The 27,958-nt window shown below is 39.6% G+C and overlaps 1 protein-coding gene across 2 annotated transcripts in view; it reads left to right on the plus strand.

Moving 5' to 3' along the window:
• The window catches only part of POLA1 (DNA polymerase alpha 1, catalytic subunit), a 305,357-nt gene that overhangs the window by 142,543 nt on the left and 134,856 nt on the right, over positions 1-27,958 (plus strand). For both annotated transcript variants that reach the window (XM_040468858.1, XM_040468857.1), the window contains exons 33-34: positions 6,339-6,517; positions 8,249-8,380. In XM_040468858.1, coding sequence (XP_040324792.1) covers positions 6,339-6,517; positions 8,249-8,380 — 311 coding nt within the window. The remainder of the gene's footprint in view (positions 1-6,338; positions 6,518-8,248; positions 8,381-27,958) is intronic.

Here is a 27,958-nt window from a genome sequence, read left to right on the forward strand (position 1 = left end):
CTTTCTCTCCCTCCCTCCCTTTCTCTCCTGCTGCCCCTCTCCCCAACTCATCTGCTCATTCTCTCTCTCTTTCAAAAATAAATAAACTTTAAAAAAGATAAAAACCTTCTTGTTTGAATTGGAATGTAATAGTCCATATGGCAGTTAATCTCTTTTTTCTTTTTCTTTTTTTTTTTTTTTTTTTTTGCAACCATCCAATTTACTTGTTAAGAAACGTGGGGTTTTTGTCTTATAGAATTTCTCTTATTCTGGAGTTTGCCGAATGCATGCTACTGGTATCTTTTAACATGTTCCTCTCTCTCCTGTATTTCCTGTAAAGTGGTAGTTAGAGCTAAAGACTTGATCATATTTCAGTTCAATTTCTTTCAGTTTTTGCTAATACTGCTTCCTAGGTGATGGTGTGTGCATCTATGAGATTAGAACCCAACATAGGCATATCATAAATATTTAGTACTCATTCTCTCATCCTTTTCGACCTGAATTTTTTTTTTTTTTTTAACGTTTATTTATTTTGGGGACAGAGAGAGACAGAGCATGAATGGGGGAGGGGCAGAGAGAGAGGGAGACACAGAATCAGAAGCAGGCTCCAGGCTCTGAGCCATCAGCCCAGAGCCTGACACGAGGCTTGAACCCACGGACCGCGAGATTGTGACCTGAGCTGAAGTCGGACGCTTAACCGACTGAGCCACCCAGGCGCCCCCTGAATTTTCTAATAGTATAACATATATTCAGAAAAGCACACAAAACCTAACTGAACAGCGTTGTCAGCCCTGAGCTCAAGAAACATATATTATTACATATATTATTACATCCTCAGAAGAAGCCCCCTCATGGCACCTCCTAGAAACTGTCTTCTACTCTCTCCAGGAAATTCTTATCCTGATTTCTGACATCATAGATGAGTTTTTCTCGTTTTTTGGATGTGACAGAAATTGTGTCTTTGCTCTTTGTATCTGGCTACTTTCACTCAATATTACGTTTGTTAGCTTCGTCCGTGTGGTTGTACTTCGTTCCTGTGTAGTATTGCACTGTATGCACTGTATGAATATACCACACTTGTTTCAGTGCATTTGAGGGTTGTTTCCACAACTGGGCCATTATGAATAGTGCTGTATTGAGCATTCTTGCACATGTCTTCTCTTGAACACTTGCATGTGTTTCTGTTGGGTATATACTTAGGAGAGTTGCTAGGTCATGGGAGGCCTCATATATGTTCAGCTTTAGTAGGTACTACTAACTTTCCAAAGTGGTTCAACTAATGTACACTCCCTGCTCTCGGTGTATAAGTGCCCCACATTCTTACCAATACTTGGTGTTGTGTGTTTTCTCCATTTAATGTGGTGGTATAACATCGTGATCTTAATTTGCTTTTCTTTGATGACAAATGAAATTGAGCACCTGTTCACATGCTTATTGTCCATTTGACTATCTCCTTTTTGTCGGGTTCCTGGTGAGGTGTTTGTATACTTTTCTGTTGGGTTGTCTTTTTCTTACTGATTTGCAGGCATTATATGTTCTAAATATGAGTCCTTTGGAAATATACGTCACAAACCTCTCCTGTTTGGCATATGGTTTCTTTCATGTATAACGTACATACAGTGAGATGCTACTGTCTTAAGAGTCTCATATATTCTGTTGATCAAGACACAGAACTTTTCCATCACCCAGAACGTTGCCTTGTTTTCCTTCCCAGTCATCATCCCTCCTCACGAAAGAAACCAGTCACCTGATTTGTCTTACCCTTGGCTAGTTTTACCTGTTTCAGAATTTTATATAAATGATCTTCTATAATGTATACTTACTGTGTTCAGCAGCTTTCACTTAGCAGAGTAGTTTGGAGATTTACCCATCTTGTGTATAGCATCATGCATTCTTGTTTCATTGCTGAGTAGTATTCCGTGTTAGATTACACAAGTTTATTTTTTCATTCTCCTATCAGTGGACATCTTGATTGTTTCCAGTTTCTGGTTATTTTGAATAAAGCTGCTGTGAAATTTCTTGTATAAGGCTTTTTATGGATGTAGCATTTACCTTTTAAAAATTCATTTATTTTTTCATTACTCATACTAAATACTCAATTTGTGTATTATTCTCTAAGAAGTCCAGATACATGAACGCTTGGATTTGTGCAAAACATAAATGATGTATTTCCTAAAAGGGATTTTTAGGAAACAGTTTTACAGCAGAATTCTATTATTAGCAACTTCAGTAATTATTACCAACACCTGCTAAGGTATATCAGTTTCTCACTTTACCCATTTGGAGTTTTATTCATAAGGATTTTTTTCTTCTTCCTCGCTTGTATGGACGCACATAATTGGCTTTACCTTAGTTATTTGCATTTGTGCTAATAGAGACCTTGTCTTTTGGAAGAAGAAAATTACTTGGGCCAGTGCTTCAGCCTCTCAACTAAATGCCTTGACTTCAGAAGAGTTTTAAATACTCCTTGGAAATGGGGGCAGGTGAACATTCTTAACAGCAGGTATAGCTTACGATGTTTAGAAAGTATAGTGGTAGGAAAATTAATTTTGTGCTACATGTCATGTTGGAGGTGTGTGTGCTTAAGAATATGGCGATCTTAAGTAAAAAACAGCACTGCTGAACTCATCCACCCCAGTGCCTGTGATGTTACTTTCTATAAATACTTTTTGAAACATGAGAGCTTTGATCTTGTTGCCAAAATAATGTGAGATCCTATAAATTGTCTAATTATAAATGACAGAATTTTAATTTCATTTCACTTTCCCTTTTGTCCTCCCCATCCCGCCCCCCCCCCCAAGAAAAATGGTGTGACTGTATCACTGCGAGTCACGGGATTGAATAAAAGCACACATCATTTCTGCTTGTTGCAGGGAGAACCATGGCTGTTCTTCCCCCAGATAACTCATGAGACCCAAGTAGGTTATTCTTTCCTTTACTCTGAACTGGACCAGACGTTCGAACCTGTCAGACGCTAGGCTAATAAAAGTGGAAGTTCCTTTTCTCAAATAGAGCATGAAGTTTGTTTCTTTAAGTCACTTGTTCAGTGAAAGCTGTCAGTAGAATAGAGGAGGAATTCGGAAATCAGTTTTGCATCTCTTCCTCAAAGACTAATATGATTACTTAATGTATGGCGAGCAATTTAATATTAATTACACTGTGTATATGACACCTTTGATCATAAAGGTTTTGCTTTAATGTCATTTCTAACAAAAGTGTTGCATTTTGGAGGGACCGTAATTATAAATGCAGTTCCATGTAGCAGCTCTGTTTTGCACATTTTAAAATTCAGAACCTACCTCTAGGTGGCAGCACCAGATACTTTTTTTTTCCTGTTTCACGTCAGCCTTCATGAGTTACGGTATAAGCAGTGAAACTTTTAAGTCCCCTGAAACTTTGAAATAAGTTGCTTGTTGACAATTCTGTGAGGATTTGGAGAAATTAATCCATATGTTGATTAAGTTTGGGGCTTGTTGAAGCCTAGATTTTGACCTTTAAAAGAAAGATTCCAGCAGCAGTGATCCTTATTTTTTAACATGACATGTTTTCATAATAAGATTTAATTTAGCCGTCTCTAATTTGCCTGTTGAACTTAAAGTTGTCCACTCAAGAAAATCACTTTTTTATGACATTTTTATATCCAAGTAACTTCTACAAGGATCATTATACACCTACTATGCTAAGGTAATTACCGTGTCCTTTCCTTTTACATTTTTAAAACATAGCAATGTTCTATGACCAAGAATGCTGAGATGAAGCCCCTTCTCTTGAAAAAAGTCAGCATGGGAATAAATCTGAAGTAATTAGCCATGCCACTTGGCTTTGTTATTGCCACGGGGAGATAAGGAATTGGACATTTAAAGTAGAGATTTCAGGGCGCCTTCGTGGCTCAGGCGGTTGAGTGTCCCACTCTTAGTATCGGCTCAGGTCATGGGATTGAGTCCCGCATCCGGTTCCATGCTGAGTGTGAGCCTGTTTGGGATTCTCTTTCCCTCTGCCACTGTCCCCGACTCGTGCATGCTCTCAATCTCTTTCTAAAATTAAATTAAATTAAGTTAAATTAAATGAAGCCTAGGGAGACCTTTCCCTGCTTCCTTGCTGCAGGTTGGCCGTTTCTGTGCATGTGCGAGACCAATGTTGTTTCATTCCTTGATTTTTGGATTGTGAAAGAAGCCTGCTGTTGAGAAAACCTGTCTTTATTGTTTTTCCTTTTCCTTTCTTTTTGAATGGTATTGGTCTGAGAAATTGATACATGATGATACCATGAGAGAAAAGGTGAAGTTCCTTTCTCATATTTGTTGATGAAGCAAGAGTTTATGTGAATACATTTGGATTCACAAATAGAGTGTAAGGAATTTACAACAGTTACCATTCAGTTCAAAGAAATGGCCTCATTCCCAGGCATTGTCTTTCATTTTCTCGCTCCTCCTTGTCTTTAAATGGCAAGGTATATCTTCCCTCACTCTTCACTAATTTGCTGTTTTTCTTAGAGGTTAATTTGTAAAATAAAAAATGTATGGTGAGTCTTGGGGCCAAGTGACCTAGGTTACAGTAATTTATGTCACTAACCAAGAATACTTTTCCAAGTGTTCTTTAAATTTTTTAATGTTTATTTTTGAGAGAGAGGGAGAGAGACAGACAGACAGACAGAATGTGAGTAGGGAAGGGGTAGAGAGAGGGAGACACGGAATCCGAAAGCAGGCTCCAGGCTCTGAACTATCAGCACAGAGCCCGACATGGTGCTTGAACTCACGAGCTGCGAGATCATGACCTGAGCCAAAGTCGGACACTTAACTGACTGAGACACCCAGGTGCCCCTCAAGTTGTTTTTAATGTGTACTCTTTGTTTTTATTGTACAATCAGGTTAGGAAATGCTCATTTTGATGAATTCCTACATAGAACAGCTGTTAACTTGCTATGCAGCATGAACATGTGTTCCGTATATTTTTCCAAATACATAATCTTGAGTGAATATTGTCTAGATTAAATGATGTTCATCCACTATTTTAATTTTTCATTCATACGATATTTATTGAGTGCTTATCACATGATAGGCACCACTGAAAGGGGTTTGTCCTCCAATGTCTGATTTAAACTTCAAAAGTGCCTGGTCAGTGACACTTCCTCCATTTCATAGGTGAGAAAATCGAGACTCAAAGTCCCCGTCTTACTGTTCTTTGTTCAGCGCCTCTCCACTGTGTCAGTCAGCCTCAAGTGTAGATGGCACTTGAAAACTGACCAAGTAGGATTTAAGATCTTGTCATTGAGTTCTGAATACATCTGTTTGATTATCTACCTATGCAGCAGCTGTTGATAGAGTTAAAACAGTTTTCAGGTATTTTTCAGTATTTCAACTTTTTGCTCAGTGACTTTTATATTTCTTATTTACCTTTGTGCTAAAATAAAGATGATAGCTTTCCTTGAATTTCTAAAAAACCTAGAATTCTTAGGGATTGCTGAAGGGTGATTTCAAGAAAATATTTTAGGATGCAGTGTGTATTAATTATCTTTAAGTGTAAATCCAAATAGTAGATTTTGACAGATATGCTTTGACCAAAGGGAAATTAAATTGGTAAAAATGTTTCTTTTCTTTAAATAGTTTGTGGAAACTGGGTAGCATAAACTATACATCAATTGAGTTCTTGTATCATTTTGATTGAAACACGGAAGGTATATTTTGTTTCAAGATTGTTGGGAACGTTTTGGCCTATAGAAATGTGTAGATCCATTGTTTTTGCACATATTTTAAATTTCTGAATTCAGAACACCAAAAACCCGTGTCGCGTTTTGTCTCAGATGCTGCTACTGAATTTTAACCACTGAATTAGATTGCACCCTACATGCTGTTAACTACTGAGCCAAGATGGAATCGACCACTGCATTGAAATCAGGGTTAGCACTTGTGTCTGCACTTGAAGGAGTTGTAATAGCATAGAACTTGTTTTCCTTAATGGGATTTTTATTCTCTATTTCAGTCTTAATGGTGATACTTTGATTTTAAGAGATTTTCTTAATAACAGTGCACATTTATTTGAGATTCTCACTGGAACTTTAAGAAGATAGTAAAACCATCCTATAGAAGTAGTTGCTTCTGAACCCAAACGTCTGGGGGCATATCTGCATTGTGTTAGTGCAGTTTACTTGTTTTATTTAATAAAGTAATCTTTTGTAAAGAGAGAAGTCAGTTGTCCATGTGATGTGAGCCTTTGTCTTGAGTTCACGTGGTTGTGTATGTGTGTGCAGGAACTTAAAATCATTCCTTTGTGAGTTTTCTTCTTTGGGGTCTTTTTTGTGTACAGGAATTGAAATAACTGTTCCTTTCTAAATTTGTTCCTCTTTTTTCTTTTAACCTTAATAGGACTCGACTCTACCCAGTTTAGAGTTCATCATTACCATAAAGATGAGGAGAATGATGCCCTACTTGGTGGCCCAGCACAGCTCACAGATGAGGAGAAATACAGGGACTGTGAAAGATTCAAATGTCCGTGCCCCACGTGTGGGACAGAGAATATTTACGATAGTGTCTTCGATGGTTCGGTTAGTTGTTTCTTTCTGTTTTCTTTTTTTCATTTTGTTAACCAACTAGCATAGAGGCCTTTCCTCCCCACTATATATAAATATACGAAAGGCGGGGCAGGAGGGGGAATGTTGCTTTCATGTGCTTAAAGAATTTTACCATCATCTGAATTCTGCCTTCACAACCTCATTTCTGCTTGAGAACTCTTAGTAGAATGTGCTTAAATATTGTTTTTGGCTTCGCTAGAGTACTTGTTTGGCCTTGGTTTTTCAATAGAATCTCTTAAAAATTCTAAAGTATCTTAAAGTATTTTTTATTGTAATTCCTTAATCAGTAACCTGTAATTCCCCATCCCCAGCCCCAATTTATTAAGACTTAGAGCAATATTTGCCTTTATCTTAAATCAAGTTAATGGGAACTAAGTGTTTTTGGAAAATTTTTGTTTATCTTTACACATCCCACTTGCCTCCTTTTTGACAAAGGTACTCTGATTATCTTTTCTGCTGTCTTTGCATGTCAGGCATTGAAAAAGTCACAGGGAGATATTCCTCTCAAGAAGTACTGCCAAAAAATGTATCATTGACCTTGGATCAGAACTTGAAACTTAGCCAATTTACTTGATTCAACTGCAGTGTTATACATGTACTAGCCATGGCAAATGAGTAGGCAGCAGAACTGTGTAAAACCTTGAAACTGAAAGAAAATACATCCTTTATCTAAATTAAAAGTAATTATTTTAAGTTAATTTGGACAAACAGCAGATGTTTTGCATTTTTTTGAATCAAAACAAAGCAGTCTTTGGAAGCAAGTGCAAGGAAGAGGCAGACACAGATCAGCAATACTTGCTAAATCCTTGAGTTTTGCTTCATTACAGCTGTAAATAAGATAGTTAATTGCATGGAGGCTTGACGACTTGCAGATGGGCTAGCTGTGGAAGAGCCGATGTCAAGCTCTAAAATCTCTTCCACCTGGAATTGCTTAGCGTGGCGGGTAGGGTTATGTACCAGATTGGAGCAGGAAACCAAGATGTTTAAGTATCAAGAAGGAAAACACATGCTCCAGAAACCCCAACAGTTTTCCTATATATTATATTTGCTTTGTTTTTGTTTAAAACAAAACAAAACAAGACATTTTCTGTAACTGCTAATAGTTAATTCTTTCACATTTCTTCTTCTTGCCTTCCATTCCCCCAAATATTTGTCATTTGAGGGGGTGGTAGAGAGGGAGGATTACAGAAATTTTAGGTGTTCTAAGCTGACAATAAGTGATTGCTTTCCATTGCAGTCCTTAATTTTTAGGCTTTCATCTTAAAATTAAGTTGCCATTGTGAAAGCAAACTAATGTCATTAGTGCACTTGCCTTCAGGTTTGGGATGAATAAGCACACATTTAAAACTTTGATCAATATCTCTAAGAAGAACGTTTATTTCCAATAGTGTGACCTCACTGGCATTTTCAGAGGGAAAATTATTTTATCCGTAAAGTCTATCATTTATTGAACGTACAAAAAAGAGATTTCAGGGTTTTCCCTTCAACTGTGTGCATTCCGTTATCATGGTGGCAAAAAAGCAGGAGGTTCTTGTGACTCAGGGGATCTTTGAGAGGACAGTAGTTGAGAAAAATAGGATTAAAAACTCACCAATAAAAGGAATTATGGATATTGTACACCAGGACACGTGTTAGCTTTTAAGCACAAAAAAACCTTCTCTGGCCTTACAGTAACCTTTTGTGTATTTGTTCTGACTTCTGTAGGGAACCGATATAGAACCCAGCTTGTATCGTTGCAGTAACATCGATTGTAAGGCTTCACCTTTGACCTTTATGGTACAGCTGAGCAACAAATTGATCATGGACATTAGACGTTGCATTAAAAAATACTATGAAGTAAGTATCCACAATGAGTTTCTTACATATGCAACTTACTTAGGTTTGGTACTTCTTTTAAAATAAAACAGTGTGATTTTGTATTACTGGTTTTTTTATGAAACTAAAATTTTGAGATGACTTTGCAGAAATAGTACTTGATTTTCTGTGGAACATTACATTTCTGTCACTAATGAGCAGTATTTTAAATAATGAATGTTTGCTTTCAGGAAAAATGAGAATATAATCAGGAAGTGTTTTAGTTTATTGTTACCTAAGTAAGACTAAATTAAATGGCCACTCAGATCTTTGGCCAGAGGACAAAAAAATCAGTATTGCCTGTCTTTGGCAAGTAGAATCATAACATCATGTTTGGTTATTTTAATAACTGTCTCCTAGCTAAGACTTCATGTTTATGTGGTAATCTACACCATTTCATAGCTGTGTTGTCCAAGGAAATCAAAATAAACATATTTTAACTTTAAATGCAATCTGGCATTTTAAAGAGAATGGCTAATTTTTATAAACATATTGTAAGAATGCTAGAGGAGTGAGCTATCTGCATTAGAAAGGCTTTTTTTTTTTAATTTTTGGTTTTAACATTTCATAGGAATGAGGTTTTTTGGTCATCTAAAAATTTCTGTTACGTGAAAGCTCAGTGTAACTTTATTTAAAGAAGCTACATTGGCAAGGCATTTCCAAAAAATGCTCAGATTCTGTTAGGTAAGACCCATGACTTCATCAGTATCATCCTTTACTTTCTACTTGTGTTTGTTAACATATAATACAGCATTTTCTTCTTTAAAATTGAACTCATGAAATGAAAATTGATTATTAGGTCATTAGGATGAAGAGTAGAAACATAGAGTGTAAGTGTTGTAATTTTGGAGTAGAATAATTTGTATTTGTCAAAAATACCCAAGTAGGTTTGTGTGAAGGTATTTTTAAAATAATAATTATGACTACGTTTTGGGATATCTGAAACATTTTAGTGAATAATCCTGTGCCACACTTAATGAACAGTTGGATAGGAATAACGGTTATCTGTGGGTTCACATTCCTCAGTAGATGAAGTGTTCAGCACATGTAATGTTAGGCCTTTATTTAGCATGAAGAGCCAAAATCAAAACTATTCATCTCCTCATTTACAGACCTCGTTGAGCAGAGCATGATTCTTGACTCTAGGGAAGAATTCTGAGCTTTCTCTCCGTGTTTAGTCTATCAAAATCTTTACCATGGAAATGTTAATACTAGAAGAAACTCATCTCTTGCCTCCCCTAAGAAAGGACAATCTGTTTTGACTAAGTTGAGAATATACAGAAAAGGAATCTTCTATATAGTTAGCAACATGCTCTCACAGAAAGATCGATTTCTAACTGAATTGTATGGCTGGTGGTGGTGGTGGTCGTGGTGGGTATATGAATATTTTCCAAGCTAAATAACTTATATAGGCATCCAGACTTTTAACCCAACGTTTCTGTAGTTTTTGTAGCTTCTCTTGTATTTGCTTTAATTGTCTTGTCTACCAGCCATCTCAACAACAAATAACAGTTTCCCTCTAGTTAAGTGCCCACTTGATTGATTTTTCTAAGGGATGTCTAATTAAAATACCCAAATAATCACTCCCGAAGTTGAAGATTGATACGACTGTCCTCAAAATTAGGAACGTATTTCTCTACTTGCTGATCTTAGTCATATGTAATTGCATGGGAGAGAAAGAAATCCATTTATTCGTTCTTTTTATGGCCCCATGCTGAACTAATGTCTTAAATAGTCTCATGATTAGAGCTTTTATACAGAATGCTCAAACACCTCTAGATTCTACTTCACTGTAGACTGTTCTCTTTTTCCTGTCCCCACACTTAAAGGAACTTCTGCTGATGGAGGGACGTGGTGTTGAGTTTCTTTTGTTATTCTGCCTCACGTGCTACTGGTGACAGTTAGTTCAGTGTGATATATGGTAGCGATGGCCATCCAGCTGGAGATTAATAACTGTACTGGAGACAAGGATATTGGTAATAAGTACTGAGATAAAGTGACTGTTTTCTGAAGCTAATGACCAAAAAGGTTTCTTCCTGTTTCACAAGCTAAATACTACCACTGCGCATAAAAGTTGTCCATGGACTGAGAACAAGAGTCCATATTGTTTTTCATTTTTGTCTTAGAATCACTGTAGGGGGAGTACAACCTACATTAAGAAAGGAAGCCATCTCCATAGGTGAGGAGCTTTAGGAAGACAGTGTAAGAATGTGGTACTTGACCAAATGCTACCTGCCCAGGAACATAGTTCTAGGTTATCAAGAAATCATGTTGTCAAAAACAAAGGGACAGAAGTCAGGGTAACAATATATGCTTCTAAATCGCTTTTCAAAAAAATACATCACATACCCTGTTAGTTTCTGTCATGAATAAATGGTGCTGACCGAATAAATGTGTAACAAACATTCAAAATTCTGCATATCTGATGCATAAATCTATATCATTTAATGTCTTAGTATCGTTTACTTCTGTGGAGAATTTCTCTTCACCACATAGCAGTGATTGTATCCCTCGAACTCTTATTTCCTAGGACATTTACATTTCAGTGTACATTAGAAACCCAAAAAGCGTCAAGTAAGAATATTAAATACATTAATTGTCTAGGAGGAAAACAACTCTAGTGCTTTATCTCAGGACCTGATGGAAACATTGAAAGACTTGGAGGTATCACAGAAAGCTCTAATTCACAGTTTACTTTGTGCCCTGGTCCTTGTGGGTTCCTCTATACAAAGTTAAAATTGAACTGGTATTTTTTGGAAAATCACAAAAAGCCCATTTAAAGACGATATCTCTGAGCTTTTAAGGATGTTTTTGAAAGACTCAATTTTACAGTGAAAAATTGATATGTGTTTCCTCTCCCCTTAAATTCTGCTCCAGAAGAGCAAATACATACATGCGCGTGTGCACGCGCGCGCGCGCACACACACACACACGCACATGCACATAAAGGGAGAGAAACACTAGCTAATCTAAATTGGGAAATGAAGAGGGCTTTTTTTAAGCATGAAAATTTCATCATCTTGTCAGCTGGCAGAATGCCTGCTGTGTGGATTCACAAAGGCTAAGAATTACACTTTCATGAAATTTTCCTCACTAACTGCCCTGGTTAATTTGAAAGATAACCCACTGTTCGAATTCATTCCTCAGTTGGGCGGTGCAGGTTTTATCTCTGATCTGACAAAGCATTTGTGTTAATCGTTTTGGCCCTCCACTAGACACTCTTGGGATTGTGCTTTTACAATAAATGTGTCTGTGATAGCTCTTTAGTCTATTATACTTACAATAGATCCATAGAACTGGTAATTAATTCTCCACTGCTTTGGAAATGGGAAGAATAGGTGTAGCTCTGTCAAGTGCTGCCGGGAAGTTTGTTTAGCTGGTTCATGTTTGAAGTGTTCTCCTCGGCTGTCCACGAAGTAGCCACCGAAGAGAGTCTGAGATTGAGTTGCGGTCTACCCTGAAGACTTCCTGATAAATGGGAAATCTGACCCCTCTTGCTACCTGGGAAGGGTATAGTGGGTCATTTACTTTCCTCTCAAGTACTGTTAGTTATAATATTCATTGAACCCTTATTTTAATACTTAAAAGAGCCATTTGTTTCTAAAGGTGCATTGTCAACTGAAATCCATTCCTAAATTCTCCCTGATGACTTGCTTATGCAGGTTTTAGAGTTCTGGTGGGACAACACGGATCTCTCACCAGCCTTGTAGCCTTTCTAGCCGCTTGTAAAGGAGCATTACTTACAGCACTTGACCGTGGTTTTTTAATGTAAAGGTGTTGCCGGCCCTCCGTCTAGAAAACATAACTTGGAACAACTAGTCACTGCCATGCATATGATGACTGTCAGTTGCTTGGATCAGAAATTGGTGGTTGGATTCCTTAGAAATTTGCTTTTGGTCTTACAATTTTAGAATCTTCCTAAAGGAAGCTTTCTGAGGACGGGCTGTGCTTTCTTGTGTGGTTCACCTGTGATCTCTGCCACATCCCCTTGCTCTCAGTAGTATGTATATTTTAGTGGTTAGTAACCAGAGGAACCAATAAAAGGTTACACTTTCATGTGTTTCTTTAAATTCTTTTCTTACAGTGCTGTCATACTAGAAGAAGGTTTATTGGTAGTATACAAGATTCTCAGGTTAACACAAAATGGCACATCAAATAAAATCATGAGAACATTGACAAAGTTGTTTACTCTGTCTTCCATTTTCTATGTCACCGATTACTCCTGATTTCATTATATGCTGATCTGCAACCTCATAGCTTTACTTTCTTTTCTCCCTAAAGTATCCGGCAAAGAGGCATCAGAGCAGAAATATCTTCATCATGGTGCGAAATCACATCGTGCAGGAAAGTACTCCTTGTCCCGATAACAGTCTTACGCTGCCCTCTGCTTCCTCTCGCGCTCCCACTCTTTCCCTGATTTTTTCCCTTTTACTCCTTAGTATATTAATTGTGGCATAAGTCACGTTTAAAAAGTGTCTTTTGGACCTACCTTTTTGAGGAATTCCAACTATAACGTCCAGTGTCAGTTGCTTCATGATGCAGAGACTTTGTTAACCTCACATGTGGAAGCACCTAGTAGAGAAGGGAGTGCGCTCGACCACCGATGCTGAGCGTCAGTGTGGTGGCTGTCGGTGCCTCTGAGAGATGGCACATGTCCGGGAAGTGGAGTGGGATGTTTTGTAGTATGTGAAGAACCCATGGTAAACTGGGTTTTTTTTTTCCATCTTTACAAAGAAATAAAAGCCTTTTAGGTTTGGAATGGATATGCATTTCTTGAAGACAAAATTAATAATAACCACTACAAATAACGTTAAGGGAGACATTGAGTCGGAGGTACCTTTTATTAAAAGTGCAAGGAGAACTTGGTGAAATATTGGTTAAACTATTTTTTCCAGCACAATATGTACTCATTCAGAGTCACAGACGACAGAGTCCATGGTGTCCCACTGTGCTTGACGAAAGAGCATTTCTTGAGGAATACGCAGAACTTGAGGAATTAATAAATCTGAGAAATGAGAGAGCAAGCAGCCTCCCGCCCTGCCGTGCCCCCCCCCCTCACCCGTGTAAATCACCAACATGGCTACTCTCATTTCTCTTGCAAATGTGGCAGCGTGTCATGACAGAGCTCTGTTGTGCAGGTGGATCCAAGGGTTGTAGAGCCATGCGGTGATGTTCAGTAACTCTCTCCTGTTCCGCTGCAAATATTTGGTGTTCAATAACCCTCAAAATTTCTCATTTCCTACCTGTGGTGATGCGGGCTGTTAGTTTTTAGGTTAGCGCTTGCAATATGCAGTAGTGTCACAGGTATGTGAGTTCAAATAGTTTAAAGTCTCAGCACTACTGGAATTCCTGTTTATTTCCTGGCCTCTGCATTTATATTTAGAACGTTTAAAAAGGATAAATTGGGTTTCTTTTTTGTAAAGACTCTTAACAGCATAATTATAAGTGGTGCAGAAGGCACGCAAGGAAGCAGTACATCTCCACCCCGTTCATTCAGCTTTGCACGCAGCCAAGTCCGTGCTGCCCAGCAGTGCTGGGAGAAGGATCGTTTCTGGAGGAATCCATAAAACGCATCCTAAATCTCATTAAAACAAAACAAAAAAGAACATAATGAGAATTAATGTTTCTTCTTGCTCCCCACCATTTGACAAGCCAAGCATACATTTACACCACGGACACCAATCACATTTTTTAAATGTGGTATTCGAAGCCCCAGGCCCATTGGTGGAGTGTTAGTGTGTTTTTATTAGTGGGTGGCTTATTTTTCTTAGGTACGAATATCAAGCAAGGTGATTTTTTTTTTTAATTTTTTTTCAACGTTTATTTATTTTTGGGACAGAGAAAGACAGAGCATGAACGGGGGAGGGGCAGAGAGAGAGGGAGACACAGAATTGGAAACAGGCTCCAGGCTCTGAGCCATCAGCCCAGAGCCCGACGCGGGGCTCGAACTCACGGACCGCGAGATCGTGACCTGGCTGAAGTCGGACGCCTAACCGACTGCGCCACCCAGGCGCCCCAAGCAAGGTGATTTTTGAGTCACGTATAACATGTCGCTACTATGCCATGGTGGGTTCTCACAGAAAAACTAAGAAATGGAATTTGGTGGTGGTTGGAGTAGAATGTCACTGTAAGCAAATTTATTGTTGTACAAATCTAAGTGAATAATTGGTCTAATATAATCCCCTGAGACATGCCAAAAGCAGCTTACCAGGGTATGAATATCAGCTATTATAAAAGATTTCTCAAAAGCAAATTGGATCAGATAGAGCCTTATATGCCACCCGACTCGTCCCTCATAGAAGAACCATTTACATGTACTCTTTAGTTAGCACGGCACCTCTTTATCTTTGGTTTCATTTCATCTTAATCTTGTGGCGTGGATCCTGTCTGGGAAGGCTCAGAACCAGAGCATGATCTTGAGGAACTCACAGGAGACCCACACCAAATTCTGAGGTGCTCTGACTGCAGGGAACAGTGTTGTGTATCACGGACTGACCCTGAAGCTGCCTGCATGATTTGAGCTCGGACCACAGCTCCTGCCTTGCCCATACCTTTCCCTACGTTTGCATATTCTTCCTCCTGAGGTTTTGGTTTTTTTGTTTTTTTTTGTTTTGGCCCAGGTGGGGGCAGGTACAGCCATGGCCCTTGCCTGTCCTTTCGTTGTGTTCCGCAAGTTTAGCGCGTCATTCTGTCAGTCTTGAGACCATCTGCTGCTAGCCTCACAACAGACTGTGCGGTTTGTACTCAAACACCTAGATCAGGGTTCCTGTCTAGTCGCTTGCCTGTTGTGTGACTTGGGCTAGTTGCTGAGCTTCTGCAAGGCACAGTTTCATTCTCCTGTGAAGCGATGGTCATGGTACCTGCTGTGTAAGTTCATACAGAGGACTGTCTGGGAGGATGCATTTAAAGTGCTTAGAGAGTGCCTGGAGTGCACATTATTTTTTAATTTATTTTTTAAATTCATTTATTTATTTTGAGAGAGGGAGAGAGACGACGCTAGTAGGGAGGGGCAGAGACAGGTGGAGACAGAGCATCCCAAGTAGGTTCCTGTGGTGCCAGCTCAGAACCTGACGCAGGGCTTGAGCCCACAAAACCACGAGATCATGACCTGAGCCGAAACCAAGAGTCAGATGCTTAACTGACTGAGCCCTCAGACACCCCTGGAGTGCGCATTATTAGCGCTTGTTATTCCTTCCTGAGATATGGTGGGTGAACATGGCTCACCTGTGTTCCTGCATATGGTCATAACCCCCAGAGATTCAGACCTGGGCTGGGGCCTCACCGCCTGTTCAGAGGTGTCCATTAGAAGCTTTTGTCGTCTTGCTGCCTCGCCTCAACCATCCAGTTCAGAATGATTCTACACCACGCTTCTTCTTGGTTCTCCCTGCAGTTGGCCACTGTGGTAATTCGTTGTTCAGTGTTGTTACATAGGATCCTAAAGTGAGCCTTAGGAACGGACACTAATAAAGGCAGCTTGAGGAAGTGATTAAAAGCAAGGAAAGGACACTAGACCCCGACTTCGGGGCCCAGCACTCGGTATTGTGTTCACCCTGATACGTGCTCAGAAAGATGCTACGAAATGGGTTCATGATATATTCGGAGACATTGGTGCTATCAAGTGATTCTGTAAAGTCACGATACCATCAGGCCTGTGACCGTACTGGGGGACCGTCCAGCATTCTGCCCAGTATATATGGTAAGACATCTGTTCACGAATAACCGGTTGCTCACCATCTTCACTGTAGTCACCCTTCCGGGAGGAGGCCGCACAGACCCCAGGCATTAGCATTGGCGGGTAGGCCAGGCCGCAAGGCTGACTGGGGTGAGAGTCCAAAAAGCTGATTATAGCCCCCCAGCAAAGGGCTAGCCCGGCAGCTGAAGGGAAGCCTGGGGTTTCAGCAACTTGTGATACAGTTCGCCTCCTCTGAAGGGAAGATTGGAGGTTTTTTGAAATGCTGAGGAAATGCCATAGGAGTTGTCACATATATGAAAACAAGCAGGCAAAAGCAGCAAACTGCTTGTGCCGAAACCGTAGAATTCCTTTCTTCAGTTTCTAACCTTGTATATTTAGGAAAAACTCCACTTGAGGTCTAACTCCATTCGTCTAGAGCTCCTGTCTTGTAGTAGAGTAAGAAATTGAACCAGAACATAATTTCACTTAACCTTTCAAAAGTGAGATTTTCACACCGTTGACCTTCTGGACTTCAAGGAGCAAAACAGAACTACGTGTTTTCTGCTGCACATGTAAACGAGAGAGGGAGGAGAGCGCCTCAGACAACGGATGTCTCATGTTTGGTTTTCCTAGAAAGCATATGTTGCGGTTAACGTGGAAATGGATAGTTAAAGATACAAATATCCGCATCATGCCATCTCGCTTAGCGTTCTGTTGAAAGGAATAACCCTGTAACTGTTCATGAGGGAGTTAATTTAGCTGCCTTTCAGAGACACTAGAGAAAAATTCTCAAAGCCTGGATTCTGAAAAACAATTCTAATAAAAATTAGAGCACCAGTGTTGTATTTTATTTTTATATATATTTTTAAATGTTTATTTATTTTTGAGAGTGAGAAAGAGTGTGAGCAGGGGAGGAGCAGAGAGAGAGGGAGACCCAGAATCTGAAGCAGGCTCCAGGCCCTGAGCTGTCAGCACCAGAGCCCGACACGTGGCTCAAACTCATGAACTGGGATTTCATGACCTGAGCCGAAGTCAGGTGCTCAACCAACTGAGCCACCCAGGCGCCCTTGAGCACCACTGTTTTGTAATTGATGGGTACTGGTTTGTTTTGTGCTTCGTGTAAGTCAGGAGTGGCTCTACCATATGCTTATACCAACGCTATAATGTGTTGGTCTCAGTTTGATCTTGAAAAGCAGTATGTAAGTTTTTGTCCTGTTCAGAACTCACCTCGGGGCACTTGGCTCAGTCACTTAAGCACCCACCTCTTGATTTCCGCTTGGGTCATGATCTCTCAGTCGTGAGATTGAGCCACGTATCAGACTCAGCACTGAGTGTGGAGCCTTCTTGGGATTCTCTCTCCCCCTCTCTCTGTGCTCCTTCCCCATTTGTGCTCTTTCTCTCTCGAAATAAATAAATAAAAGAAAGATGTTTTTAAAAACTCATCTGACTCTTGGCACCCCCTCAAAAAAAAATTTTTTTTTAACTCTGCTGCAGCATATTGTAAGTCAGGTGGCTGATTTTGTGAAGGACACCATCCTGCTTGTTTGCTGAAAGTCCCTGGCCTCATTTATGCTGCATAGGTGCTCAGGCTCTTTGGCTCTTTGAGAGGCTCTTCAGGCTGCTGGGAACCTAGATGTTTTGCTAGCCTAGGTCTCAGGAGCTCTTGGCCAGGGTAGCAGGCCATCAGTGTGCATCCACCAGCAAAGAATGTCCAAAAATTGTGCCAGGAAAATAACCCAAACTAACCCATATCCCAGGATCTATGTCCATATGTATACTAAGAATTTATTTTTTTCAACGTTTATTTATTTTTGGGACAGAGAGAGACAGAGCATGAACGGGGGAGGGGCAGAGAGAGAGGCAGACACAGAATCGGAAGCAGGCTTCAGGCTCTGAGCCATCAGCCCAGAGCCCGACGCGGGGCTCGAACTCACGGACTGCGAGATCGTGACCTGGCTGAAGTCGGACGCTTAACCGACTGCGCCACCCAGGCGCCCCTAAGAATTTAGAAACCATGTGGATGTCATCATAGGTCATCTTAGGATAATTTCTCTCAACTACAGCTTTCTGTCTAGTGATATTCAAGAGCCACTGCTTTTAGGGACTGATCAGCAAAGAAAGATCAAAGGAGAACCTGGATTCAAGAAAGGCCCGCTTAAAATTTCACAGCAAATTAGACTCTCATGCTGATGAGTATATGCAGTGATATAGCACAGTGGTTTTCAAACCTTTTGGTCTGTGGAACCCTGTACACTCTTAAATTTCTGAGGATGCCAAAGCATTTTCATTTATGTAGGTTATATGTATTCACATTTACTCGATTTTAAATTAAAACTGACACATTTACAAAGTATTAACTCCTTTATAAGTAACAATGAACCTACTCTATAACAACATTTATGAAAAAATAACTATTACAAGGCAAAATAATTTAGTAAGAACAGTAGCATTGTTTTACATTGTTTTGGGGTTTTTTTTTCTTTTTTGTTTTGTTTGTTTTTTTGTTTTTTTTTTGCAAATCTCTTCAGCATCTGGCTTAGAAGTCAGCTGAATTCTCATATCTGCTTCTGCATCCAGTCAGTTGGAATATGTTATTTTGTCGGGAGTATATGAAGAAAATTTGGCTTGCCACAGATACGTAGCTGGAAAATGTAGGAGTATTTTAATAGCCTTTTCCATTAATTGTGGGTATTCTCTTTTGTCCCTATACCAAACCTTGTAATGTGGTGGTTTCTTACAGGTTATTTTCAGTGTGGAATCTGAAACCATACCAATAAACTTTTTGTACTCTACTGTTCAAAAATCCATTATCTTGAATGGCATATGGTATATGACACTCTATTTCTGCTTTCCAAGTATGCAGCTTTTTGGGGTGAGTGGTATTGGTTCATTTTGAAAATGTATCTTTAAATTTAGGTACAGTAAAATTCACTCTTGCGTGTACAGTTCTCAGTGTTGACAAATGCGCAGAGTTGTGTAACCGCTACCACAGTCAAGGTATGGAACGTTTCCGTCACCCATATCCCTTTCCCATAATTACCGTATGCTTCTTCTGTGAGTTACGCTTTTAAAATCAGTTCCTTTAGGTGGCTATCTTATCTTGGTCAGTACCACTTTTGCTTACAAAGCATCATATTTCCTGTCCTTCTCTTCCATCTGGGATCTACCATAGCGAATGTGTTGCCATTCCCAGAGATGTGCAAGATGAAACTGTAATGTGTGTGTTTCTTTGCTTAGCTGGGGTTGGGTAGGTACTTGATCTGTGAATATAAAATGAAATACTAAGGGCAATTCCCACAAAGAATGCTGGAGAAAAGTTCTGACATTTCCATTGGAAATTTTAGCTATGAGGATTTGGGAAAGAAAATGAAGTGATATCTTCATTCATTACTTTTCTTACAATGAATCATGAAGACAACCTTAACATCATGAGCAGCAGTTCAGCACGCAAGTAATTATGTTCACTGTCCCAGCTTTCTAGAAACTAGACCTAGGTCTTGAGCCACTTAAAAGGATCACTTAACTTTCCTATATTCAAATATGCATTCATTTTTTTTTTCAAATATGCATCCATTTCAACCCACCCACGTCTATAGCAGAGTTTGTTGTTTTACAAATTCTAGCACATTGTTAGATTCATGTAACCACCACCACAATCAGGAATCAGAATAATTCCAGTGACCCCAAAACTCCGTCTTGCTGTCCTTTTCTAGTCACCTGTCCTCCCACCCTGACTCTGGCAGCTATATCTGTTCTTGTCACTATGGTTCTGTCTTGTCAAGGCCATACGGGTAAGAATTCTATGGTACACCGCCTTCAAGACTGCCTTCTTTCACCTAGTTCCTTTTATTGCTGGCTATTATGCCATTGTATATATCAGTTTATTTGATCCATTCACCCACTGAAAGGTGTTTCCAGTTTTTGGCAGTTATGAATGCAGCTGCTATAAACATTTGTGTATAGGGTTTTCTGTGAGGGTATGTTTTCATTCTTCTAGCATAAATACATTAGCAGATTTGCTGGCTAAAAGTGTATGTTTACTCTTTTAAGACACTGTCAAACTGTTTTTCAGAATAGTTATACCATTTTTCATTCCCACCAGCAGCATATTATAAGAGTTCCAGTTTCTAGGTCTCCTCACTGACACTGGGTATTGTTGGCATTTTTTATTATAGCCATCCCAATAGGTGTGGTGGTATCTCATGATGATTTTAATTTGCAGTTCCCTGATGGTTAGTGGTTTTATATTCATCCTTGTATTTTTCAACCTGTTGATATGTTTATTTGCCACTCTTAACATCATCTTAGGCAAAGTGTCCAAGTTTTTCCCCGTTTTTTATTTGGATTGTTTGTTTTATTACTGTTAGGTTTTCAGGGTTTTCTTACATATTCTAGATACAGGCTCTTTGTTGGATATGTGATATGCAAATATTTTCTCCCAGTCTCTAGCTTGTCTTTTCATTCTCTTAAATGTGCATTTCACAGGACAAAACTTTTAAATTTTGAGGAAGTCCAGTATGTCATTTTTTCATTTTATACATCATGCTTTTTGGTCTTGTCTACAAACTCAGATTTTACATCTAGATCTCTGATCCATTTTGAGTTCATTTCTGTTTAAGTTGAGGCTTAGGACAAGTGGGTTTTTTTTTTTTTTTTTTGGACTATATAATCCAATTGTTCCCACACAACTTACTAAAAGACTTGTTTCTCCACATTGGATTGCTTCTGTATTCTGTGTTTTTTCCTTTACTAACACCACAGACTTGATTACTGTAGCTTTATAGAAAGAATTAGGTAGTGTGATTTTCCATCTTATTTTTTTCAAAAATGCTTTAGCTCTTCTAGTTCTTTTCCCTTTCCATAGAAGTTCAGTCAGTTTGTGTTTATCAACAAAAATTGCTGCTGAGATTTTTCTTGGAAGTGTGTTAAATCTATATATTACTTTTGGGGGGAATTGATCTCTTTATTATGTTGAGTCTTCCAATCCATGAACATGGTATGTATCTCCATTTATTTAGGTCTTTTTTTTTTCTTTCATTAGCATTTTGTAGTTTTCAGCATTCAGGTCAGGTATATGTTTTGCTAGGTTTATACGTAAGGAGTTTGTTTTGGAGAAAGTTTTTTTAAATTTTGTTTTCCAATTTCTTAGTATATCAAAATACAGTTGTGTAATTTTTCATTCTGCTATTTCTGTAGTTCAGAGAATCACAGGTGAATCAGCTGGTTCTCAAAAAATACTGAGGGCTCATGAAACGTTAAAAAATACTCTATATAAATGCATAGTTAATATGCAGCCCTTAAAATTTATTTTATAAATCTTTATTTTTGGCTCTAATATTTGGCTACAGAATACTGTTGAGTTTTTAAAAACACCAGCTTAAAGAGTGTCACGTAGGGGCGTCTGGGTGGCTCAATCAGTTAAGCATCTGACTTAAGCGACAGGTCATGATCTCACATTTCATGAGGTCGAGCCCCGCGTCAGGCTCTGTGCTGATGGCTCAGAGCCTGGAGCCTGGTTTGAATTCTGTGTCTGCTTCTCTCTCTGCTCCTCCCCTGCTCACATTGTGTGTGTCTCTCTCTCACAAATATAAATAAGCCTTAAAAAAAATTTTTTTTTAAATGAAGAAAGGGGTGCCTGGGTGGCTCAGTGGGTTGAGCGTCCGACTTTGGCTTAGGTCATGATCTCACGGTTTGTGAGTTCCAGCCCCACGTCGGGCTCTGTGCTGACAGCTTGGAGCCTGGAGCCTGCTTCGGATTCTGTGTCTCCTTCTCTCTCTGTCCCTCCCCCACATGTGCTCTGTTTCTGTCTGTCAAAAATAAAAAATGTAAAATAAAAAAAATTTTTTTTAAATAAATAAAAACACAAAAGAGTGTCATGTAAAATATGTGTGTATGTGTGTGCATGCACATGCTTAGATTTCTAGAAGGATGTTTCCCATATGTCAAAAGTCATGTCTGAATGGTGAAAAGTTCAGCTGATTTTTATGTTTTTTACATTTTCTCTTTTTGAAGATTTCACAATAAGCGTGTATTGTTTTCATTAGAACAATGAGGCTGCTGAGGCACCTGGGAGACTCCATTGGTTAAGCAAGCATCTGGCTCTTGGTTTTAGGTCAGGTCATGATCTCATGGGTTTGTGAGTTCAAACCCTGAGATGAGCTCTGTGCTGACAGTTCAAAGCCTGCTTGGAATTCTCTTTCGCGCCCTCTCTCTCTCTGCCCCTCCCCCACTCGTTTGTGTGCTCTCCCTCTAAATAAATAAATAAATAAATATTTTTTAAAAAAGAACAATGAAGCTGCTTAAAGGAGAAAAGAAAAATGAAGCAATGAACTTTAATATAGTCCTTATTAATAAACGAAATGGAACAGACTCCAATCCTATTTGAGAATCAAGTACTTGCATCTTAGAAATCTTTTTTTTTTTTTTTTAATTTTTTTTTTCAACGTTTATTTATTTTTGGGACAGAGAGAGACACAGCATGAACGGGGGAGGGGCAGAGAGAGAGGGAGACACAGAATCGGAAACAGGCTCCAGGCTCTGAGCCATCAGCCCAGAGCCCGACGCGGGGCTCGAACTCCCGGACCGCGAGATTGTGACCTGGCTGAAGTCGGACGCTTAACCGACTGCGCCACCCAGGCGCCCCACATCTTAGAAATCTTGATGTTGCCCCAGCCATTTAAAACCCTAAATATTTTTATGAAAACCAAGGGAACATTTTAAGAAAAATAGGACATTCTGAAAATGCTGTGTTTGGAATTTTTCATCATGGCATTTTTTTTTCTGAAGTTTTTAAGTAATCTTCACATCCATTGTGGGGGCTTGAATTTACAACTCTGAGATGAAGAGTTGCATGCTCCTCCGATTGAGCCAGCCAGGCATCCCCATTTCTTTTTTATTATATACTTGTCTCTGTATTAAGCAGAAACAGTGGATCTTAGTCTTGATTGTTCATTAGAATCACCCGAGTACATTTTAAAACAAGTACCTGATGGCTTAGTACACCTTGGAACATTAGATTTGAATTTCTGAGCGTGGGCAAGGACTTTGGTGTTTTTAGAAGTTCCCTTGTGTGATTACTAAACTTTCAAAAAAACAAATGTTGGTAAATTCTAATGTAATACAATAATAACCACTAAGTATTTTTTTTTTAATTTTTTTTCTCAACATTTATTTATTTTTGGGACAGAGAGAGAGACAGAGCATGAACGGGGGAGGGGCAGAGAGAGAGGGAGACACAGAATCGGAAACAGGCTCCAGGCTCTGAGCCATCAGCCCAGAGCCTGATGCGGGGCTCGAACTCACGGACTGCGAGATTGTGACCTGGCTGAAGTTGGACGCTTAACCGACTGCGCCACCCAGGCGCCCCAACCACTAAGTATTTTAAATGTTGTTTCTGTATATGAAATATCTGATTATTATTACATGTAAGATTTCTCTCTATATATGAAGTTATGAAAAGGTATATGCTTTCACACCTGTATCAAGTTCAACACATTCTTATAGATGAGAAAGGAATTAAATTTCTAAAACAAAATGAGTTCTTATGTGACTGCAAATAATGCTATTAAAGAAAAAAAACCATAGCGTCTTTAATATGTCCACGTTTTTCATGGCATATCACTGACATTTGACAAATGGCAGGTACTTAGCATTGCTCAACCTTGTCTCTTCTCTGTTGTGGCTAGGATTGTATAAGCCTAGGCTTAGGAGTATTTATGTGTAGAAATGTCATCTTCCCTGTATCTCTTCTAGGAGACCCTCTGTATAATGATTTCATGACTTCATCCACTCCTGTGTATGCTGAGGAATTAGCTTCTTGACAACAATCTGAAGTGGTTCTGTGATATGCAGTCCTGTCACCACCCTCTCAGTCGTGACTGTGACCCACCATAGTCTCTATTTGAGTAGCTTCAGCTTCCCATCTGTATGAGGTGTGTAGTTTTTCTCAGGCCTAGAACTCCATTAGCAAGGCCCAGAAGTCAAAATGGGGCAGGGGAGGTGTTGGTTAAAGGGTACCTAGTTGTGGTTGAGTAGGGTGAAGCCTAGAGATGTGGTGTGTGGCATGTGGCTGTAGTTAGTGAGACTGTATCGAAGAGTGGGAATTTGCTGAGTAGATTTCAGGTGTTGTCATCAAACACAGGAAGGGATAACTCTATGAGAAGACATGTTAATTAGCTTGACTGTAGTCATCATTTCACCGTGTATATCAAATCATCATGTTGTATGCCTTAAATGTATATAATTTTTATTTAAAAAATTCACTTACAGTAAATAAATGGGACGTTCCCTAGGTTGCATTTGCCAGTGGTCCTTGGAAGAATCAGATAACAGTAGTGGGATTCTGCAACTAACTCACCGTGCAGCAGCAGCTTGAATGAGAATAGAATACTCTCTCTGTTTTGAAATATTTTGAGATTTTAGAGGGTTCCTGTGTGAACTTTGAAAATGTTGCTAACTGACTTCCCTGTTTTGTAGGACTATCAGAACCGTCCTCCCTAAACACCATTTTTTTTTCTCATCTCACCTACCAAAAACATTTAATGTATTCTAAATTATTTTGAGAGAGAGAGAGAGCATGAGTGGGATAAGTGCAAAGAGAGAGGAAGAGAGAGAGGATGCCAAGCAGGCTCTGCACTGTCAGCACAGAGCCCAATATAGGGCTCGATCTCATGAACCATGTGATCATGACCTGCGCTCAAACCAGGAGTCAGATGCTTAACCGACTGAGCCACCCAGGTGCCCATTTAATGTGCTTTAAAGAAAGAGACAAATGGTTTTAAAATAGTATTTCATTACATTAATATACATTTTACATTACCCTGTGCATTGCCATTTTCAGAGCATTTTCACAGCCTTTGTTGATTTGTTCCTCACAGTAATCTTGTGAGGTACACAGAGTGATGTCCTCTAGTATGTCCCAGCTCAGGATAATAGAAGCCCCCAGGTTGTCTGTGTTGGCTATCATGGTATTGTGTGTTCCTCATACCGTTACATTGCCTGTTCCTCCATTCTCACTACTTGAATTTAGTTCTCCATTATCTTATCCAGAGCTTTCTCCTTGATCTTCCTGTCTTGGTCTGTGGCCTTATCAGTCCATTCTTTACACTTGTTTCCAGATTACCTTTCGAGAATAGGGTTAGTAATGTCACATTTCAGCTTAAAAACCTTCATTGGGTTTTCATTTCTTGCAGATGAAAATCCAAATTCCTTAGTGTTGTGTTAATCTTGAAAAGCTAGTCTTTCCTCCTTCTCCCTCCTCACCATCCACTGCGGGTCCTCTGCCCTCCACACAAGAGAATTTGGTGTTCCTCAAAGATCCCATGTGCTTTTCTCCTGCCCGGCCTTCACTCCTTCGTCTCCTCTGCTTAGAATCACACCCCACCACTCACACTGGCCCACTGTGTGAGCTTCTCACGCCTTCAGTGGCACAGTGTCTATGCCAGCAGCTACCCAGGAAGAATGGCTTCCTTTCTCCCGTGCGCTCTGTAACCCTCTGTGAGCACCTATTGCCCAGACTGTGAGCCCCTTGTGAACACGAGCTGTGCTGTGTAGGGCTGTGTTTTGCTTCATGTCCCTGAAGCAGAGCATAGTGCCAGGGACATGGCAGACACAGGACTTAAGTATCTGAATAAAGGAGGAACTTTGGGAACCTTCAGAAAGACCATCAGCAGTGTTTATGTTTAATGTAGTAGTGACTTCTTATTTATTTGTTTTTTTACCAAGTATGACTCTACACTTAATGGATGGTATTTTCTGGAACATCCTCTTTAATGTTTCTCATAATTTACATTTCAAACACCTTACTAATCTCCAGAAGTTTAACTTACTCTTGCATCTCTCTCTTTCCCTCCCTCCCTCTCCCCCCACACATGGTGTGCACACACACGCACACACAGAAAATGTATTTTCACCTTAAAAAGTGTCCTTGCTTCTTGAACCAAAGGTGTGGTGTTGATCTTTCCTTTTCTCTAATAGCGCTCTTCCTGCCCCCTGGACCATGACCAGGAAATGGGCTTTTTAGCAGCAGTGCTGGTCTTCAGGCTCCTGTTTGCATGGGTTCGTCTTAACACTGGGTGCCCATGTCTTTTCCTATCAACAGCAGAACTAAGTACCCAGACATACAATTTTGAGAAGCCCTTAGCACCGTGTGTGTGTGTTGGTACATTTGTGCTTTTGTGTGCTCTTCTATCTGTAGCGGACACATAGGCACTCTTGCAGAAGAGTAACGGGCCTACTTGGCGTTTGCTTCCTGTTGGAGAGTTGTTGTGTTTATCCTGTCGTCATTTGCTCAGTGATGCTTGCCATGTGTTAGGGAAAATCAGTATAGGTAGGAAAGTGGCTGATGATAGAATGTGAAATCTAGACTTCCAGAGGGGGCCTGGAAAAGCTCATCATAGGTTTAAAAGATGACCTGAATTTGTGATACAGAATTAAATATTTTGGGACAATAGTAACACAGTATCTCCCTTCCATTCTGAAGTTGGTAGTAAAAGCCACACTGCAGGAATATGCTCAAGCAAGGGAACAGGCTTGAGTTTAGATGACATTTTGTTTCACATCATCAGTAACAGTTGATAGAACAGCTATACTTTTTTTACTCTTCCCTGCCCCCCCCCCCTTTTTTTTAACAGGTAGAGTGAAGCATAATTTGCAACTCTTGGAACTTTGCAAAAGACAGCGAACCGACCAGATAATAAGCCCCAGAGAAAAGGGAATCACCCGAGACACACACTGGGTAGTAGCTTTGTATGAGCAATATCCCTTCTACTTCAAAATCATATGGAAATAGCCCCCCCACCCATTATTTCTGTTGAGGCCAAGAATCAGGAAAATAGCTTTTGTGTTAGGCTTCAGACTCAAAGTTTTATTATATTAAACTGCAGGACCGGGTCTTGACACGAGACCCTGTAGGCGCCCATTACAATGCCATGGGCTCAGCGGACACCGACTTTTCCATCAGGTCACACACACCAGCAGCTACGCGTTCCCATTTCTGCGTTGACAAGCACGTGGCTTGTAAGAGCAACGTAGTTTCTAAGCTAGTGCTTTACCTGGTTCCTTGATGATCTTTTAGGTCATTGCAGTCCATCATTATAGAAGTCACTGCTCGACGTGCCTCACGACGTTTGTTTTGTGTGAGGAAAACTTGGACTGTGGGGAAGAAACAGAGTAGGTTTTGGTAATGTGACAAGAAGTGGATGCATATTTTGGAAGTTTGGGGAACCTCTTTGTTGAATTTATAAGTGAGGCACTTTTAGGATGTCTAATTGTTGCCTATCCAGAGAATCTGCTTCAGGCTGCATTTTGAGCTGCATAAATGGATAGGATAATGTTTATGAAAACAGGTTCTAAGTAATCCTTATTTCTTTCTCAGCTCCGGAGCTAAATGTCCATAGCAAAGATTATGTAAAATATATACTTGCTTCTTTATGTTTATTTTCATAACATTTGATTTATGACGTAAGAGGTTCTAAAAATCTGGTAATGCTTGGTTATACACACTTTTATAAAAGTCAAGAATCATTCCTTTTCTTCTATAATAGACAATCAAAATAAGCAGTTCGAAGAGATGGATTTAAGACAGCAAAATTGTTGTGTCTTCAGCTGTGTAAAAGAAGTACTGTACCTTGGACCAGAAAACGAGTATTAGCGATGGTTCGGTTAGTGACTGCAAAAGCAAAACAATGTACCATGGTGTAAAATACAGTTCCACATGACCACACGTTTGGCTAGTACTGGCCAGCAGAATTTAGGGAGCAGTTAGCACTAAAGGGTGTTCTGTTTCTTTGCACGAAAGTACATTAATAATGAAATCTTACAGTGCCTTTGTCGTTGATTGCTAATGGGGAGAGATTTTGTCAAGTTTTGTTGTTCATGTTTGCTTTTTT

Source organism: Herpailurus yagouaroundi, unplaced genomic scaffold (genome assembly GCF_014898765.1).
Source record: "Herpailurus yagouaroundi ecotype Mexico unplaced genomic scaffold, PumYag 67793, whole genome shotgun sequence".
NCBI classification, from domain to species: Eukaryota; Metazoa; Chordata; class Mammalia; order Carnivora; family Felidae; genus Herpailurus; species Herpailurus yagouaroundi.